Source organism: Barbatula barbatula (genome assembly GCF_947034865.1).
Source record: "Barbatula barbatula genome assembly, chromosome: 3".
Taxonomy (NCBI): domain Eukaryota; kingdom Metazoa; phylum Chordata; class Actinopteri; order Cypriniformes; family Nemacheilidae; genus Barbatula; species Barbatula barbatula.
Window position 1 is genome coordinate 6,045,709 of NC_136764.1, and position 16,786 is coordinate 6,062,494.

Sequence of the window (16,786 nt, forward strand, 5' to 3'; positions counted from 1 at the left end):
CTTTATTCTCATCACTGTCTTGTTTTTTTTTAATGAAGAAATGTTTGGTTCTAGAAAAGGTGTACCATGTCTGTGTGAAATAATATGATCTAGCCGTAGAGACACGGCAGAGAACAGTCCTGAATTGTTCTTTTTTAAGACTTTCCCTTGGCTCAGAATTTACTTTTTCCACATTTCCTTTTTTCTCCTCTTAACCAGCCTTTCAAATCTCCAACTTACCCTTTTGATAACATCACACACACGTCTGTATATCAGACATACTGTATATAAGGAGTGTGAGAAGTAACAGCCCTCTCCCCAATAAAGCTACATTTAAAGCGATAAGAATACTGACATAATGACAAGAATACCACAAACATTCTATCACAATTCGGGCTGTGCGATATTAAAGACAAATGCAATATCAATACCATGCTAAATAATGCGATATTCGATATGTGATAAGATTCTTCTCTTTAATCTATTTTAATGGTTTTAAAATATAGGCCTATTGAAAAACACTATATAAGCAACAGGGCTGCACGGTTTAAAGGAATATGTGATATACAATAATTAGCTAAATAATGCGATGCGCGATAGAATAATGGTTCAAGTTTGTAAAATATATATATTTAAAAACTTGAAATTATATAGCCAACATACATATTTTGCATTAGTTCTGATCATCGTCCACACATCCGTCTCTCTGCTATCTGCATCAACCTAAAACTTACAGACTATAGACCACTTTGCAAGATGTAAACACTGGTCCAGAAGCACTTACGGTTTTATATTGATTTTTTCAATCTCACATAAGTAATGGAAATTTGAAGATATTCGATGAACAGTTTGATTGGGTTAAAAATGTTCAGTTGCACTTTGCTCAAGTGTTAAAAAACTGAAACGTTCTTTTTGGCCAGCTTTGGATCAGTGTTGTTTACGTCATCCAAAGAGGTCCATTCGTAACTTTTTGAATGTTTAAAATAATTAAGTTACTATTTATAAGTTATATTTGCATAATGTGCACATTTACGATTCTGATCATTCTTATATATAATGCGCAGAACTCATCACAATTTAAAAGAATGTGTCTGCACATAGGCCTAATCAAATAAATATGATAAATAAAATTAATGGTTTATGAGTGTGTAACCCATTTGACTTCTGTGAATATTTATATATATATACATACGCTTTTCAATCTTATGTTGTTCATTTTCCCCTTGCTTCAACTACACTACATGTAAACTGCTGTGCAGACTACAATTATTGTTGCTGGCTAGTTTGAAAAATGTTAAATGCTCTTGCATTCTTCTCTCGCTTTGAAAAAAAAGTGTCTGTATAATGAATTGATGTAAATGTTTATTCAGTACATTTTCATACTTAAAGGGATAATGTGCCACAAAATGTAAAAAACAATGCATGCCCCCCTCATGCAGTTGTAAATATGACTCTTTTCTTCTCTGAAACACAAAAGAAGATGAGAAATGTCTCAGTGGTTTTGTGTTCATTCCATGGAAGTCAATGGAGTTCAGTGTTGTTTAATTATCAACATTCTTTAAAATCTCTTATTTTGTGTTCTGCAGAAGAAAGAAACTCATACAGGTTTGGAATGAAATGAGGATGAATAAATGATGAAAGACAATTGACAGTTTTGGGTGAACTATCGCTTTGATATTTTGACATTGGGAAGGCATTTTTTCTACATACTGTCTAACTACATGCTGAGAAAATAGCATGAAGGCACTACAAGTCACTTTGGATAAAAGCCAAATGCATAAAAGTATATGTTCTGTCTAATAAAATGCACACAATGAAACCTACACACGGGTAAGACAAGACATTAAACAGAGTCCATTTATGTTAACCTTAAGCATGTTTAATGTACCAAGAAAAACGTCTTGTTTAGTAGAAGACCAAATATGGAAATCGGCTGCCTGTGAGACATTTCATGGGTTGAGGTTGTAGTTGGGGAGGGAAAACCACACATTTGGTGTGTATGTGAAAGTGTGTGTGCGAAGGGGTTCAGACAGGGGAGTCTGAGGGTCTCGTCTGAGGGTTTAAACCATCAACAGCAGCATTACATTTCATAGCACACCCCCCTCTCTCTCTGGCGTCACTGCGGGTGGAATTCATCTCCTCATCCGACGAGAAAAAGCTCTGTTGTTTCTCTCTCTGCTCTAGAACCTCCAGCATTCTCCTCGACTCTCTTACGGTTCACAGGCACAAAGGGCAGGATGGAGGCCATTAAGAAGAAGATGCAGATGCTGAAGTTGGACAAGGAGAACGCCATCGACCGGGCGGAACAGGCCGAGTCGGATCAGAAAGCTGCAGAAGACAAGTGCAAACAGGTGAGTGCTGGAGGCCAAGAAAACAGAAAGGATGGAACATTCGTTTAAAAGATGGAACGTCTTTACATTAGTCAAAGTGTAATTTTTTTTGACAAATATAAGATGTTTTATTTTATTTAATAATAAAGGTGGTCAAAAGGACAAAATGGACAAAGAACCAACAACCGTCTCTCAACAGTATATAATCGGATCCGTTTGTGAAACAGAAAGATTCTTCAAGATGTTTAAGGCTTTTTATGGAACCATTTACCATTAAAAGTCTTCCGTGAAGCACCTTTATTTTTAAGATTGTGTAAACAATTATATAACATGGTTTTTGATGGGTTAGTTAAGGATGAGGAGAACTGGAGAGATGACCAAAACTCAGGTCAACAGGGACAACCAGGAATAATGCAGAAGAACCATTTCAGCTGTTTCCCTGGGCCTGTTTACTGGTCTCTGGAGTATCCTGAACATCTCATTCAGAAAAAAATGAATATTTTGTGGGAAAGGACCGGATTTTATTTATAAAGGTTCAATGATGGGAAATTATCCAAAACTGGCCAGGAGATGTTGACCGGACCTTAAGAGCAACAGTAGTAACACTACAGCCGAAAAGTTACATTCCATTTGTTCATTTTAGAGACACCTTTATCCAAAGCAATTAACAAATAAAAGTTAATTTAACATTTTAATTTATGCATTTGAATGACACTTTTCATTTTAAGTACTGTATGTTTAATCTGTATGTTTATTTCCTGAGAACCCACAACACAACCTAGTGTTTTAATCTACAGTGTCACCTGGGACACTGGTGGTATTCATGTGATGATGCTTCAAAGTCTCCAAAGATTCCAGCACATTAACATGGACGAACACAAATCCTCTCGACACATAACAACATTCAACAGTGGCAGATGTCACTAATGTTCAACTCAACAGCTGTGTGGACAGAAATATCCTAGTCTCCGTGGACAGATCAAACCGTAATAAAACTCTGCTGATATCTATAGCCTATGAGACAGTTGTGTAGTTTGTGTAGATGTACTTAAAATATACACAGCCAACACAAGAAAACACATTTATTGAACTCTCTAGAAAGGTCAACCCAGGTGCTTGCACCATGACATCATTTCATTTTCTGAAGGAAGTACCCTGGAGACCACCCAGAAACCTGACTAGCAAAGCCTTAGCAACCACCCAGCAAGATGCTAGCAACTAAACAAACCACAAAATGCCCTGCAAAACCTTAAGCCAGGACAAGTTATGGTCGTGGGACCTACTCCGTAGGCAACTCGGCGGTTTTCCCACAAAGACGAGACCCAAAGAAGATGCAGCTCGTTTGAGAAGCATTAGCAGTGATAGCGGCAAGTAAATAGTCACTTTTGATGCAGCTTGAAATGTTAAATACAGAAGAACAAATAATTTACATAGATAATTCATTCGGATGCGTTTGAGTAAACATGACGCAACACTTGCGGGCCGCGTTGAGTTGACCCGTTGTTACATTTTTGGAGAGGTGCACGTCAGGTTACACACAGCCTACGGCCTTCCTACGCACAACCATAAATTACGCTTTAGCATCCTCCCAGCAACCACCAAGGAACTCCCTAGCAACCATCTGACCATTCAAGTATCTGAAAAAAAGGGAGCATACTGTATCTCACCTCTTGAAGCTTTTGTTCATTGGCTACTCGTGTAATGCAGAATTGATTTTAAGGTTTTCATTTTAAAATCCTTCCACGGACCTCTTGATATTGCATATTTTATCCCAAAATGTATCTTTTCTCACAGGTGTATCCAGGGTTAGCAGTATTTTCATTTCTTTATTTTCATGTCTGATGTGTATTTGTTATCTTTTTTGTATATTTTACCTTTATTTTCGTTTCTGTTGGTTTTGTCTTTGTGTTAGCTGGAAGACGAACTGGTTGGTTTACAAAAGAAACTGAAAGGAACAGAAGACGAACTGGACAAATATTCAGAAGCTCTCAAAGACGCTCAAGAGAAACTGGAACTGTCTGAGAAAAAGGCGGCAGACGTGAGTAATTATGAATGAAATAATTTAATAACTGAAGCCCGTAAATCCCGACGACCTAAAAATAAATACTCCATTAAATTTAATGCGAGTATATAGCATTCTGATCAGTAGCAGTTCGAATGAAAATGTAAAATGAGAAGAGAACGATCCCAGACATATTTGGGTGCATTTCAATCTTTGTAAAAATGGCCAGTGGAGGCCAGACTTTGTATTTAAAGCCCAACATCAAAAACAGCAATTACCATAATTACATCCGTGCATGCGGCACCAGAGTAAAACCTTTGCACCTGGCTCAGATGGGAAGCTTCAGACAGATTGTTCCCATTCCAGCACTGAAGATGCTTTAATCACAGCGAGAGCATGTCGGCAACTCCACGAGAAAGAATACTGGAAGAAAAAGTTTCCCCACATTCCTCTCCGGCTTCTGCTGACAGCCCGGAATCCATGTCTTTCCATATTCTTTAGCGGATGCCCAGATACGACGAAGGATTTACTAGTGAGGCTCTTGAATTCCTTTTTTTTATGTAACAACCACAGACTCCTGGCTCTCGGGCAGAGGAAATGGATATTTAGGGTGAGAAAGCCACAGGGAGACAAACCAAACCACAAAGCATGAGAGCCAGATCTGCACAAACGCAAACCATTATGAAAAACAGTCTGGATGCCACATTCTATCACCGAAGAGCTGCATTCTTCAAAGTGCTGAGAGAGCTAAACACTTACATTTATTCATTTAGCAGACGCTTTAATCCAAACTGAAATGAGAGAGCGTTTCACATTTAGAATATAAAAGCCAACAACAAGTATACAAAACTATGTTTAGCATCAGTAGAAATCAATATAAAAATAAGTAATTTACTGGCTACGCCTCATTCCATGACTTTCTTTGTTCTGCGAAAGACAAAATAATACAAATGTTGCTATTTGCTTAACAGAGCATCACCTGAGGACTGGTTCCTTTGTAGTGCATTCTAAAAAGATTACTTTGGCCCAGTGAAATAAAACATGACAGTTCTTATTGACTTCCGTTTCATGGGGACTTTAAGTAACACGATTTAAGTCATACCAAAAAAGATTAAATGATTATTTACATTTCATTAAACAAACTCCTAATGTTTATAGCAGATCAATGTAGTAGCTTGTGGCACATCTACTGGGCAATAGGTTTTGTGCAAAGCAAGGTCATTTCAAACTTTCTTTTCGCTCACTATCGCACACACACGCACACACAAAGCCCACAGCCCTGGAATGTGAGGAATTCAGCTAAAGCAAACAATGACCTCCGCACTCTTGAGTCTAATGCACCCATGCACACATACACACTCCTGCAGTTCACTTAAACATCTGACAAACACTCACTCCCCCACATACTGGAATTGAATGACCACAAAATAATATTTTATATATTAACTATATTTTTCCCTTTTTACTGAATCACACAGTGAATTCGCATTTACAATAAACTGTGCTTAACTGCTGTTACTACACCACTTCATTTGTTGTGAAATATGTTCAATCTTAAGAGTACAGTACAATAATATCACCTCGTTTTTCTAAATCTTAAGTTTTTCATTCTTTTATGTAGGCCTACATAACATCTCGCTATTCATCATATGGTTATGTACGTGACAAATTCAACTTGAAACAGAGTAATTGAGGATAAATCATTGAGTTTCCGGTCACAAATATGAATGTGACTGAAACCAGGGTTGCCAAATTACTACTTTTAATTTTCAATTCCCCTGGTGTTTTTTTTATTTCACGGGTTGAAATTTTACATAGTCATAAATTGCACTTGACCAAACTAATTTAATACGTATATTCTAACAGTAATACAACTGAATCGGACAATAAATCTGTAAATAGCTAATTACTTCACATAGTTCTAAACAAGAATAACCACCTTTCCTAAATTATTTTGTTCGTCCTCTTGTGAATCTCGAGGTAAGATGATTTTATTCATGTAAATTGCGACTTTACCACTACTTTCATTGATGGAAGTGTCCATACCAGTGGCCGGAAATCGGGACTGGCCATTGGGCGGGTTTTGTTACAAAAACCTGGCAACCCTGACTGAAACGCTCGCAGTGGTTTCTGAACAGCGATCATCAGAGGAATTGAAACTGATCTTCCACTCCTTCACCCTTTCTACAATTCATTTAATTCTATATTATATACAACCGAAGACTATCTCGTTTTCGCAATAATACGATGCCATCAATACGTTTTTTAAATGAACTTCGCTCGTTTTTCTGCCGAAACTCAAGTCTCGCGAGAACGGTTTGAAAGCGCGGCTCTTGCGGTATTTCGACGTCATATTCCGGTCGACCTGCGCACTACCGCATGAACTCGAACTCACATCTAGCCCACAGCAACGGTACCTTAAAACGTCAACATTATTCCGCGCATTACAAACACTGCAATCTACACAAATAAACATACTTTAAACGTACTGCGCGGATATAGTTCTTATAAGATTCATTCTTCCAGAGTAAGATTTTACGTTGGGTCATCGCAGTTACGCTATCGCCTCTGGTCATTCATAAGCAAAACAATGTCCAGAAGTCAGCACATAATAGTTTCGGAAGAAGTAAGACCACCCCCTCATTCACGTCTGATGTCATCTGATCCAGCATCTTCTTCCTGGGATCGGACTTTCTTACGCATTCCTGGCTGGCTGCTTTCCTGGGATCTGCGCGCGAGCAGAAGCACACATCGGATCCAGCGTTCATCTACTTCACTGGATTTGATCCGTTCGCAAACGCGCGCAGGCTTCAAACACGTCCCGTAACTGTTGTCTACGCATTTTACATATTGATACAAAGTTTCGGAGATGTCCATAAACTCTCTGGACGCGGTGAAGAGGAAGATTCAATCACTGCAACAGGAGGCGGATGATGCCGAAGACAGAGCGCAGATTCTACAGAGAGAACTAGACAATGAACGAGATCTACGGGAAAAAGTGAGAGATCCATCCTTAAAGTCTTTTCTCTTTCTCTTCTTTTTCTTTCATTTGCTTTTAGTTTATTGCAGGGGGTCGGTGACTCGGTATATTGAGAGGCCGGGGCTAGTTGTCACACGGGAAGTATTGGCAAAGACTTTGAGACAAAAGCCCAATCGCATATAAACATCATTTAATCAGATTTAATGTCAAATAAAATCGGAAAAAAACAAAATTTTCCATGCACGAAGGCCTAGTTTACATAGTATTTTCAATTTACATTTCATCTGGCAGATGCATTTATCCGAAACAACTGACAGTGCTTTTAAACTATGTATTTTTTTATCATTACGCGTGACGCAATGGTCTGTCTGAGCTGCCGGAATGCAGTATTTTATTTTTCATTTTTTTCAGAAATCCCTGTCATCGTACAGCATATTCTTTGTGACAACTTACCCCACAGTGTGTCAGTGTGCCCCCCAGTCAAAACCTGGATCGTTTTGGGCGTTGTAAAATGAATGTGGATTGTGGATGTAAAACCATCTGGATTTGATGAGAAATGTTTGAGTTCGTATGGAGATCTTCAGTTATATTGTATTTTGACTGCAAACTTGAAAAACGAGCTCAGTTTGACACATTGTTGATAGGGATGCACAGTAAATGATCTTCCATAACGGTATCGGCTGATAAATGTTCATTATTTTATGTTATCGGGTGATAATATAATTTAGGCCGATATATTATAGCCGATAAATCCTAAATATATCCTCTGGATAAACTTCTTCATCTGCACGCATTTCACAGTTGAAATACTGTACAGTATTATCTTTCTGTCGTGATCATTCACTTACTACTATTAGCAAAACATTGTCGATGTATTATGTAGATATTATTTATGAATGTGTAAATTATAGAAACAAAAGCATGTTGTTTGAATCAGAATGCTGCCTGAATGCTTTCTGTCTTGAGACCTGTTAGACTCGTGGCTACTAAGAAAAATATTCTGGGTTCTCGGGAAGAAAATATATCATTTATTTGTCGAAAAAAACAGTATACCAGAAAAGTTTGAAGGTTAAATAATCTTTAACTAGTGTGAAGTGGGCTTGGTTCATGATTTTCAAGGGAAAACAGAGAACTAACGCTTAACGTTGTTCTCTGCATTCGATGTTTTCATATAAAAGCATTTGCCCACTTTTTGCCTTTTGTTTCAGTCTTAGGAAATGTTATGTAAATATCTAGATACTTCATATATTCGGGCCAATATATCGGTTATCAATGTAAAATAATCATCGGTTATCGTCATCGGCCAAAATGGACATATCCCTAGTTGTTGACATCTCTTCTCAAACTGTAATGACTCCTGACTTTTTCTCAGGAGAAATATCTGAGATGCAGTTGACTGGAAATCAGAGGATCAACAACACATGAGCCTTTCATTGTTTTATGAAAATGTTTTGAGTGTGTTTGGTTGTCTAAACGTTTGAGCGTGTTTGGCAACCTGTTTCCTGGAAAGTACTGCAGACCACAGGAAGTTGGGGAAGTGACACTTTACCTCTTCACTTCCTGTAGAGCTAATATTTGTAGCTTTGTGCTTTCTTTTACACGGTCCCCTGTATCACTTAGAAAATCTAAAACATCAAACCTTTTCATTCTGTGGTTCTGAAATGGTAAAAGCACCAATTTTACTAAATGCACCAGCAGCTTTAAAAGTGAGCTCTGATATAAATTAGGACACCAGGGGGTTTGAAGCAGATCCTGTAGTCTGGTTCCTCCCTATGAGCTGATATATCACAGACAAACCCTGCGTTCCATTCCAAAGTGATCATCCCTATGCCATACTCCCTTCGAAGAGTAAAGCACTTGATCTTTCAACTCTAGAGGGGAAAAACACAACTGCATCTTAATGTGTCCGTTTAAAATGTTTTTATTGCTCCATTTTGCCTTCACTTCAACTTCCCGAAAGGCCCTTCGGAGAGCGATATACAGTGTCTCATTTGGAGAGCACCGAAAGAAACTTCCACGTAGATTTAACTTTTAACGGTTCCATATAACTCTCCTCGCAGCTCTGTGTCTCATTGAGATGAGAAGATATCTGGTGAAACTGTATGCTTCATTTAATGTAGAAGATATTTGAAGAATGATGATGGGATGGAGTCCAACAAGTGAACGCGTTTAAGGCTCTAAATGTTTTATCCAGATGGCCAGCCAGATTTTTAATGGGCTCTATGCATGCGTGACCTCCACGTTTCACGTTCAGAACCCTCGGCAGTTTCCTGTTGGGAAGACTTAAAGCAGAGAGAAATGGAAAATTTTTATAATAGTTATATTTAGCAGTCTGTTCATTGCGGGCACACAGCTGTGGTATATAGATGTGCCGCAAATATTTTAAGCCATTTTAAATGTTGTTTCATCGGCTAGTGTACTCAGTGTCATCATAGTAAACACAGACAGGCCAAAGTTTAATGAAGAATGAATTCTAGAGAGACCCAGGGATTGTTGGACAGAAAAGGCCACTGGGTTCATTCTGACGTACTGTATATCAATGTAGATAAATGGAGATATGAATGTAAACTTTTAGCTTTGCAACTTTATATCTTTAATCTTTTAAGTCCTGAAAATTGCATTGTGGTTAAGCCAGACGTCTCTGGAAATATTGCCATTTAAGAGAAACGTGTTTGACAGGCTTTGATTTTATCTTTTGCTTTAACAGTGAGCCCCGTTCCTTGGAATGATTTTTGGGATGTGAAAGCTATGTTTTCTCCAGGTTTTCTTTTTTATATAAAAAGGTAAATGTTTTCAGAAATGTTTTGGTATAACGTTTTAAATTGTTTAAAAAATGGTGCATTCACAGATCAGGAATGTAAAGGACAGAAAACATTTTGAGAAATGTCCCCATGGTTTTCGTTCACACAATAGAAGTCAGTGGGGGGCTGGTTACCAATGTTCTTCAAAATATCTTTTGTATTCTGCAGAAGATGTGGGTAAAATGGGAGTCAATTCTGATTTTAAGTTCACTTTGAAGTGATATAATGATATGCTAATCGTATGCTTATTGGAGTACCTCATATGGTGTGAGGCCCACACAATCTTAGAATTCATTGTTAGAAGAAGGAGACGTAGCCAAGGCACACTACACACTGCAAATGGATTAAATTCAAGAGTCGTCACTAGTGTTGTAGTCGAGACCACCGAGACCAGAGGGTGTTGAGACCAAGACTAGAACAAGACTTTGAGCGGCAGAGACCAAGGCAGGCCAAGACCGAGTCAAGACAAAGACCGGAACTCCCAAAATTAATTCCACAAAACACTCAAAAGTTGTAATAAAATAATAATAGAAGTTACTTAATAGAAGTTAGAGATTTATATGTAGGATGTTTTATGATCTATTTTTTATCACCCACCTACTGTAACATATTATAATTTTTGTGCAGTTAAAAATGTCAACAACTGAACATAAACAAAAAGGGTAAATACCCAAGATAAATTAAAGTGTGTTAAATTTAAGAGTGATTTAATTTGTTTCATTGCTTTTTTATCTAAAAAACAAAATAGCTGTGTGATGCTCAGAAATGTGCACAAGTTCAGATTTTGGGAATATACAAAGTAGAACAAAAACTTGTTTAATTGTGTCTAAAACACTTATTAACTTAAGGTTTATTGAATAATTATAGAAATTTTGTGTATTTGCGTATATTGTGGGCAAGATTTCTTTAAGACAATCCCCCTTTCTTCTCTTACCAGCAGTACGAGTAGCAAAACTAACCGCAGAATCAAATAAGGAACAAGTAGTGAATGCTTTTAAAAACAGAAGTTCTACATCCAATCACATGAATGATGATAACACATAAATCAGACAATGCACCAGCAATTTCGTGTAATTCCCACAGTTGTGGTCTCGACCGGTCTTGAAATAAAATCCCGAGACCAAGGCAAGACCGAGACCAAAGACACTCGAGACAAGACCAACAAAAAATGATCTTGAGACCGGTCTCGAATACTACAACACTAGTCGTCACATGATTTCAGAATCCTTTTTCTACTAAATACAAGAAGGTTGTATTTATGTGCTCGCTTTTCTTTTTCTGTTATAGAGTTATGATGGAATTGCGAAGTTTCCGTAACTGTTGTGTCAGATGTTATAGTAGACAATTCAATTCAGTATTTATTTATATAGCGCTTTTTACAATGTTGCATTGTTTAAAAGCAGCAGGAAGAAACAAACAAATAAGTTAGTGTTAGTATTAAAGTAAGAGACAGACAGCAGATGTTTGTTCTCATCTCAGGAGGATGCTGGTGGAGAGACGGCCGATGACCGTCATTCAGTTTTGACTGTTTTAGTTACACAATCACCTGTGATTTTCCTCAACGCTGATCTTCATTTTCGTAACAGCGAGCAGACTCTGAATATTGTGATTTATGTACATCTGGCTCTCCAGAATAAATGAACAGCACATGTCTGGCTTTCGAGGAAATCGAATAAGTGCTGAAAGACAAAAACAGTCAGTCTCAGACTCACTTCCTCTGAGCTTATTGTTTTGGATTTAAATATGATCGATTGTGGTGAACAAAGCGAGGCATAAATATACTTCAAAACAGAATTCAGTCTTAAAGCAAATCCTAAAGACATCAAGTTATAATTCTTTAAGATCCTGAATAATGCAATCTGGCTTTCAAACGAAAGATGCTTATAGGATACAATATGACAGAAGTTCCGTTTATGTTCACGGCTTCTGTTCATCAATCCTTGTGGGATTTTAACCAGTTTAATCCCTTGTGTGCATGTGCAGGCTGAAGGTGATGTGGCCGCTCTGAACCGCAGGATCCAGCTGGTGGAGGAGGAACTGGACCGGGCTCAGGAGAGACTGGCCACAGCGCTTCAGAAACTCGAGGAGGCTGAGAAAGCGGCCGATGAGAGCGAGAGGTCAGTATACACGCAGTCATTCATATTTTTGCATGATTATGTTTTTGTCTATAAAAGAATTACAGACATTTAGGCTTACAGATCAGAGGTTTGGTGAAGTCAAGGGAAACATTACACTCAAACGACCCTTTCAACCTTAATGTACAGTATGTTTAACTGATGTATTATCTCTGTATAAAAGACCCTCCTGCTGACATAGAAATGAATAAATACATCAATGAAAAATACTACAGTGGAGTGGACGGATAATAATGCTGGAGAGATTCACACCAGTAATGGAGACACATTTTTACATTAGTGATTCAAACGAAGGGAATATTACCTCTTTTATTCCCTCACACAACAAACATCTGATCTGACGTCTGTGTCTGAAAAGTTTGGTGTTATTGGTTTAGGGGCATAAAGGTGATTGAGAATCGTGCCATGAAGGATGAGGAGAAGATGGAAATTCAGGAGATGCAGCTCAAAGAGGCCAAACACATCGCAGAGGAAGCTGATCGCAAATACGAGGAGGTTAAACACACACACACAAGTCTAAAATAATATTGTGTACAGGTGTTGAAGTTTTGTGTGATGAGTGATGTCTGTATCAGAGTCATTATAGTTTTGATTTTTGTTTTATTCATATTTTATATTTGCTTTTATTTATAGATTTTTGTGTCAATTGTAGTCAAGTTTTAGAAATTTCTGTACATGCTTTTGTGATTTCTAATGAATTGGTTTATTTTAAATGTTGCTATATAAGATTAATTCATTTTTATTTTAGTTTTTTGTTTATTGTTATAATTTTACTGCTTTAAACTTACTTCGGTTAAGTTTTTCCAATAATTTTTCGGTCATTATTTGATTTCAATGGACAGGAATGTTTTCAAAGTTTTAATTTTAGTAAACTAAAGTAACCTTGGTCTGTGTATGTGTGTGTTTCAGGTCGCTCGTAAGTTGGTGATTTTGGAGGGGGAATTGGAAAGAGCAGAAGAGAGAGCAGAGATCTCTGAACTGTTAGTAAATGTACATTCTTAGCTAAGTTTTAAAGAGTTACTATTACAATGTCCTTAGACATTAGATTTCATACAGTGTCTAATGTTGCTGTGTGTGAATGTAAGCAGTCCGTCGAGTTGTAAAGCCGAAGGTGAACAGAAAGTCGACTGAATCAAGGGTCGATCCAGAATTTTAGATATGCACTAACTTGACCATAAACGTCACATAAACTCTCATTGCCAAAAATTATTTGTTTATATTTTAACAGTAAAGGTGCGGATCTGGAAGAAGAGCTCAAAAACGTAACCAACAACCTCAAATCTTTAGAAGCCCAATCAGATAAGGTTTGTGTGCGTGTTTGCGTACATGTGTGTGTTTGCGTTCGTGTGTGTGTGTTTGCGTGCGTGCATTTGTGTGTGTGAGCGCGCACATGTGTGGTTTAAATAACGTCTTGCTTGTCTTCTATATGCAGTATTCAGAGAAAGAGGACAAATATGAAGAGGAGATCAAAGTTCTCACTGATAAACTGAAAGAGGTGGGCGGCCTAAAACACACACACACACACACACACACACACACACACACACACACACACAGCTGTTTATCCAAGTATTTCTAAAGAGTTTATTTGCCTAATGAATCACAGTCTGACACATTTTGAAGTGACAACAGCTGGATCGCATCAGGTCATTCTCCTCCTCGTTTCTTCCCCCCACACAGATTGAAACTCGTGCTGAGTTCGCAGAAAGGACGGTCGCCAAACTGGAAAAGACCATCGATGACCTGGAGGGTAAGCGGCCCACCCTCGGTTCTCTCTCTCTCTCTCTCTGATTCACTTCCTCAGTAATGCAGACTCCCTGCCCATGATTTCACTCATACCGACAGTGACACCAGTTTCACCTTTGATCTCATTGTCTGTGTGGCATTTAGTCGAGTTTTGTATTTAATATGGTTTCGTGCAGACATTAGGGCAGATAGGAAAGTGACTATTGCCCAAATGATTGCGCAAGATTTTAGTCAAACACAAAACATATACAATCTTTTTCCCTTCTAGCTTTTGTCTCGTCTTTAATCTTAAAAACTTTTCTCTGTCCCGTCCTTTTGAACTTGAACTCATTGTCTTCTCTTTATCTTTCTACTTCCCGTTTCCTGCGTGCTCTCCGCTCTTGACCCTTGACCTCCAGATGAACTGTATGCGCAGAAGCTAAAATACAAGGCCATCAGTGAGGAGCTGGATCATGCGCTCAATGATATGACCTCATTGTAGATGGCGTCATGCCTCCTTAACGCAAGAATCTGACATTTTATGTCAGTGTATATGCTGGAATGTTATGGAGACGTTTGTTCTGAATCTCTCTTTCTCTCACACACCACTTGTGCCATGTGTTTTTTTTCACAAAGTTTGAAAGTCTAAATAAAAATGTACTGTTTACTTTTTAATACACATTCTGCTATTAATCTAAAATTATTCGTTTTTTTATATTATGTTAAAAAGCTACTTTAAAATCAAGTGACATTCATCCATCTGGTTGAAATGTTTAACTCAGAAATGTTTGATACCACGGCAGTTAATAGTTTGTGCCACTGTAATGACGACTTTAAGGATCAGGTTCTGAAGTTTAATAAAGATTTTACTTCTCTTTAAAATCTCCATCTGTTTTGTTTCTTTCTGTCTTCTCTAAATATTTCCATCTAAATATTTCTTTGTTCACTCAACTTTGTAGTTCTTCTCTGAAAAGAAAACAATTTCTTGATTTCAAAAATGATGATGATCCTTGAGCATTTGGTCAGAACACCTATGGTTGCCTTATAAATGTTCTTTTGAATAATGTGTGTCTTTAGTCTTCTTGGATTTTAACAGCGTGATAGAGCAACAGTGACCTTAATTTGGAGTGTGTTCACTTCTGAACCTCTTTTATGAGGGAATAATCCCATGATGCATTGCGAATGACATTATCAATATAAAACTATCCTATACATTTATAGCCATTGTGTTTAAGCCTAAAAACTAAGATTATTCCAATATCTGATGTGCTGAAGATCACTTGCTTCAAGATCGACAATTAAATAAATCATTTTAATTCAAGTCTGTAATTAAGACTTCAAAATAAATCTTCAAACACGCATGATATGAATTCAACACCTTTGTGAGTTACATAAACAGTTTTTGCTCTCTAGATTTTACAGATGTAGAAATTCACATGTGTGTCATGTTTAATCAAACCATGATGCTTGTCTGTTTCAGAGGGTCTGGCTCAGGCTAAACAACAGAACCTGGAGATGCATCAAGTTCTGGATCAAACTCTTCAGGAGCTCAACAGCTTGTGAGCATTCGAGAGAAGAAATCCACACAAACGACATTCCAGTTTAGTCAATCATTCCAACGGTGTTTTGTGTTTAGTTTGTCATCTTTTCTATAATAAGTTATGTCATGTCCTGACAATGATTTTTTCTATATATATATTTTCATAATAATTCTTACTGTACTTTCCCAGTGAGTTAAAAACATCACGTGCGGCGATTCTGTCCGTACACGACTGTCCCGGGTTGAATACACGTAGCGCACTTGTAACTGACAACATCTGTATTGAGCTGAAGCTGTACTGTATGAAACCATAAACGTGTTTAACGCTTGTAATAAAGTCAACTTTGGAGTTACATTGAAGATCGTTGCATGTCAAATTATTTGACTTTTACAACTTTTCTTTCTTTCTTTTGAAAGAACATGAAAAGGAACATAAGTTAGACTTAATAAAGCACCACAATGTAAAGAAATGAATCGCATTAGAGTAATCTAGTAGACATTTTTCTTTACATTGTTAAAGGGACTGCAGTTAATGTGGCCCCTTAGGCAAAGTTAGGTTGCAGCGTGCTCACACAGACATAATAAGAATCACAGTTGGCATACAAAATATATACAGGCTACAAAATGTGTCCAGACCAGCTAAAAAGAAGTACAATTTAAAATGTAATTGCTTGGGGAATAACACCTAGGGACACAATACCGTCGTCCGGATGGCCGCAATTCAAAAGCACAGTATATAGGATGACTCTCATCTTTATTTAACACTTGATTTCTTTAGATATCTATACTCGGTTACAAAATCCCTAGCACTCGCCAAAGTCACCTCCTTCCTTAATAATTTCTTCTGTGCCTCAGAAGCATCGCCATACCAGCATATTACACCAAACGTCATAAAGCTCTCAATAAAAGCACCATTAAAAATATATAACGTTTGATGGTCGACATTGAACGGGCGTAATTTCTTTAGGAAATACATTCTTTGTTGAACCTTTGTACCTAAATCCTTAGTCCACCCATTTCATCTAAGCTTATCGTCCAATACTATGCCAACATATTTATAGTTGCATTGGCTCCACATTATTTAATGTATGATACAATGCATTTTCTCTCATAAATCAAACCATTCGTTTTGTTTTTGAAATATTAAAGGGAAGATTTGATTTCTCACAACAATTTTAAAAGAGGTCCAAAACAGACCCACGCTCTTCCTCTCCTCCATGTAAAAGGCTCACTTAAGCAGTATTGTGTTGCACATTTCATAATGTTTCTATTTTTTACATCGAATCAATATTTG

General features: G+C 37.5%; 1 protein-coding gene across 4 annotated transcripts; it reads left to right on the plus strand.

Annotated features, from left to right (window-relative positions):
• Positions 1-2,205: 2,205 nt before the first annotated feature.
• tpm4b (tropomyosin 4b) lies at positions 2,206-15,850 on the plus strand. 4 transcript variants are annotated; one of them, XM_079452948.1, is made up of 9 exons: positions 2,206-2,330; positions 4,222-4,347; positions 12,076-12,209; positions 12,605-12,722; positions 13,137-13,207; positions 13,456-13,531; positions 13,660-13,722; positions 13,908-13,977; positions 15,433-15,850. In XM_079452948.1, the coding sequence occupies exons 1-9, from the start codon at positions 2,217-2,219 to the stop codon at positions 15,513-15,515; spliced, it is 855 nt and encodes a 284-aa protein (XP_079309074.1). In that variant the 5' UTR covers positions 2,206-2,216; the 3' UTR covers positions 15,516-15,850. The 4 variants fall into 4 exon arrangements, with proteins under 4 accessions (XP_079309074.1, XP_079309076.1, XP_079309075.1 ...); XM_079452950.1 differs by lacking the exon at positions 15,433-15,850 and adding an exon at positions 14,372-14,539; XM_079452949.1 differs by lacking the exons at positions 2,206-2,330; positions 4,222-4,347 and adding an exon at positions 7,175-7,309.
• Positions 15,851-16,786: the final 936 nt, after the last annotated feature.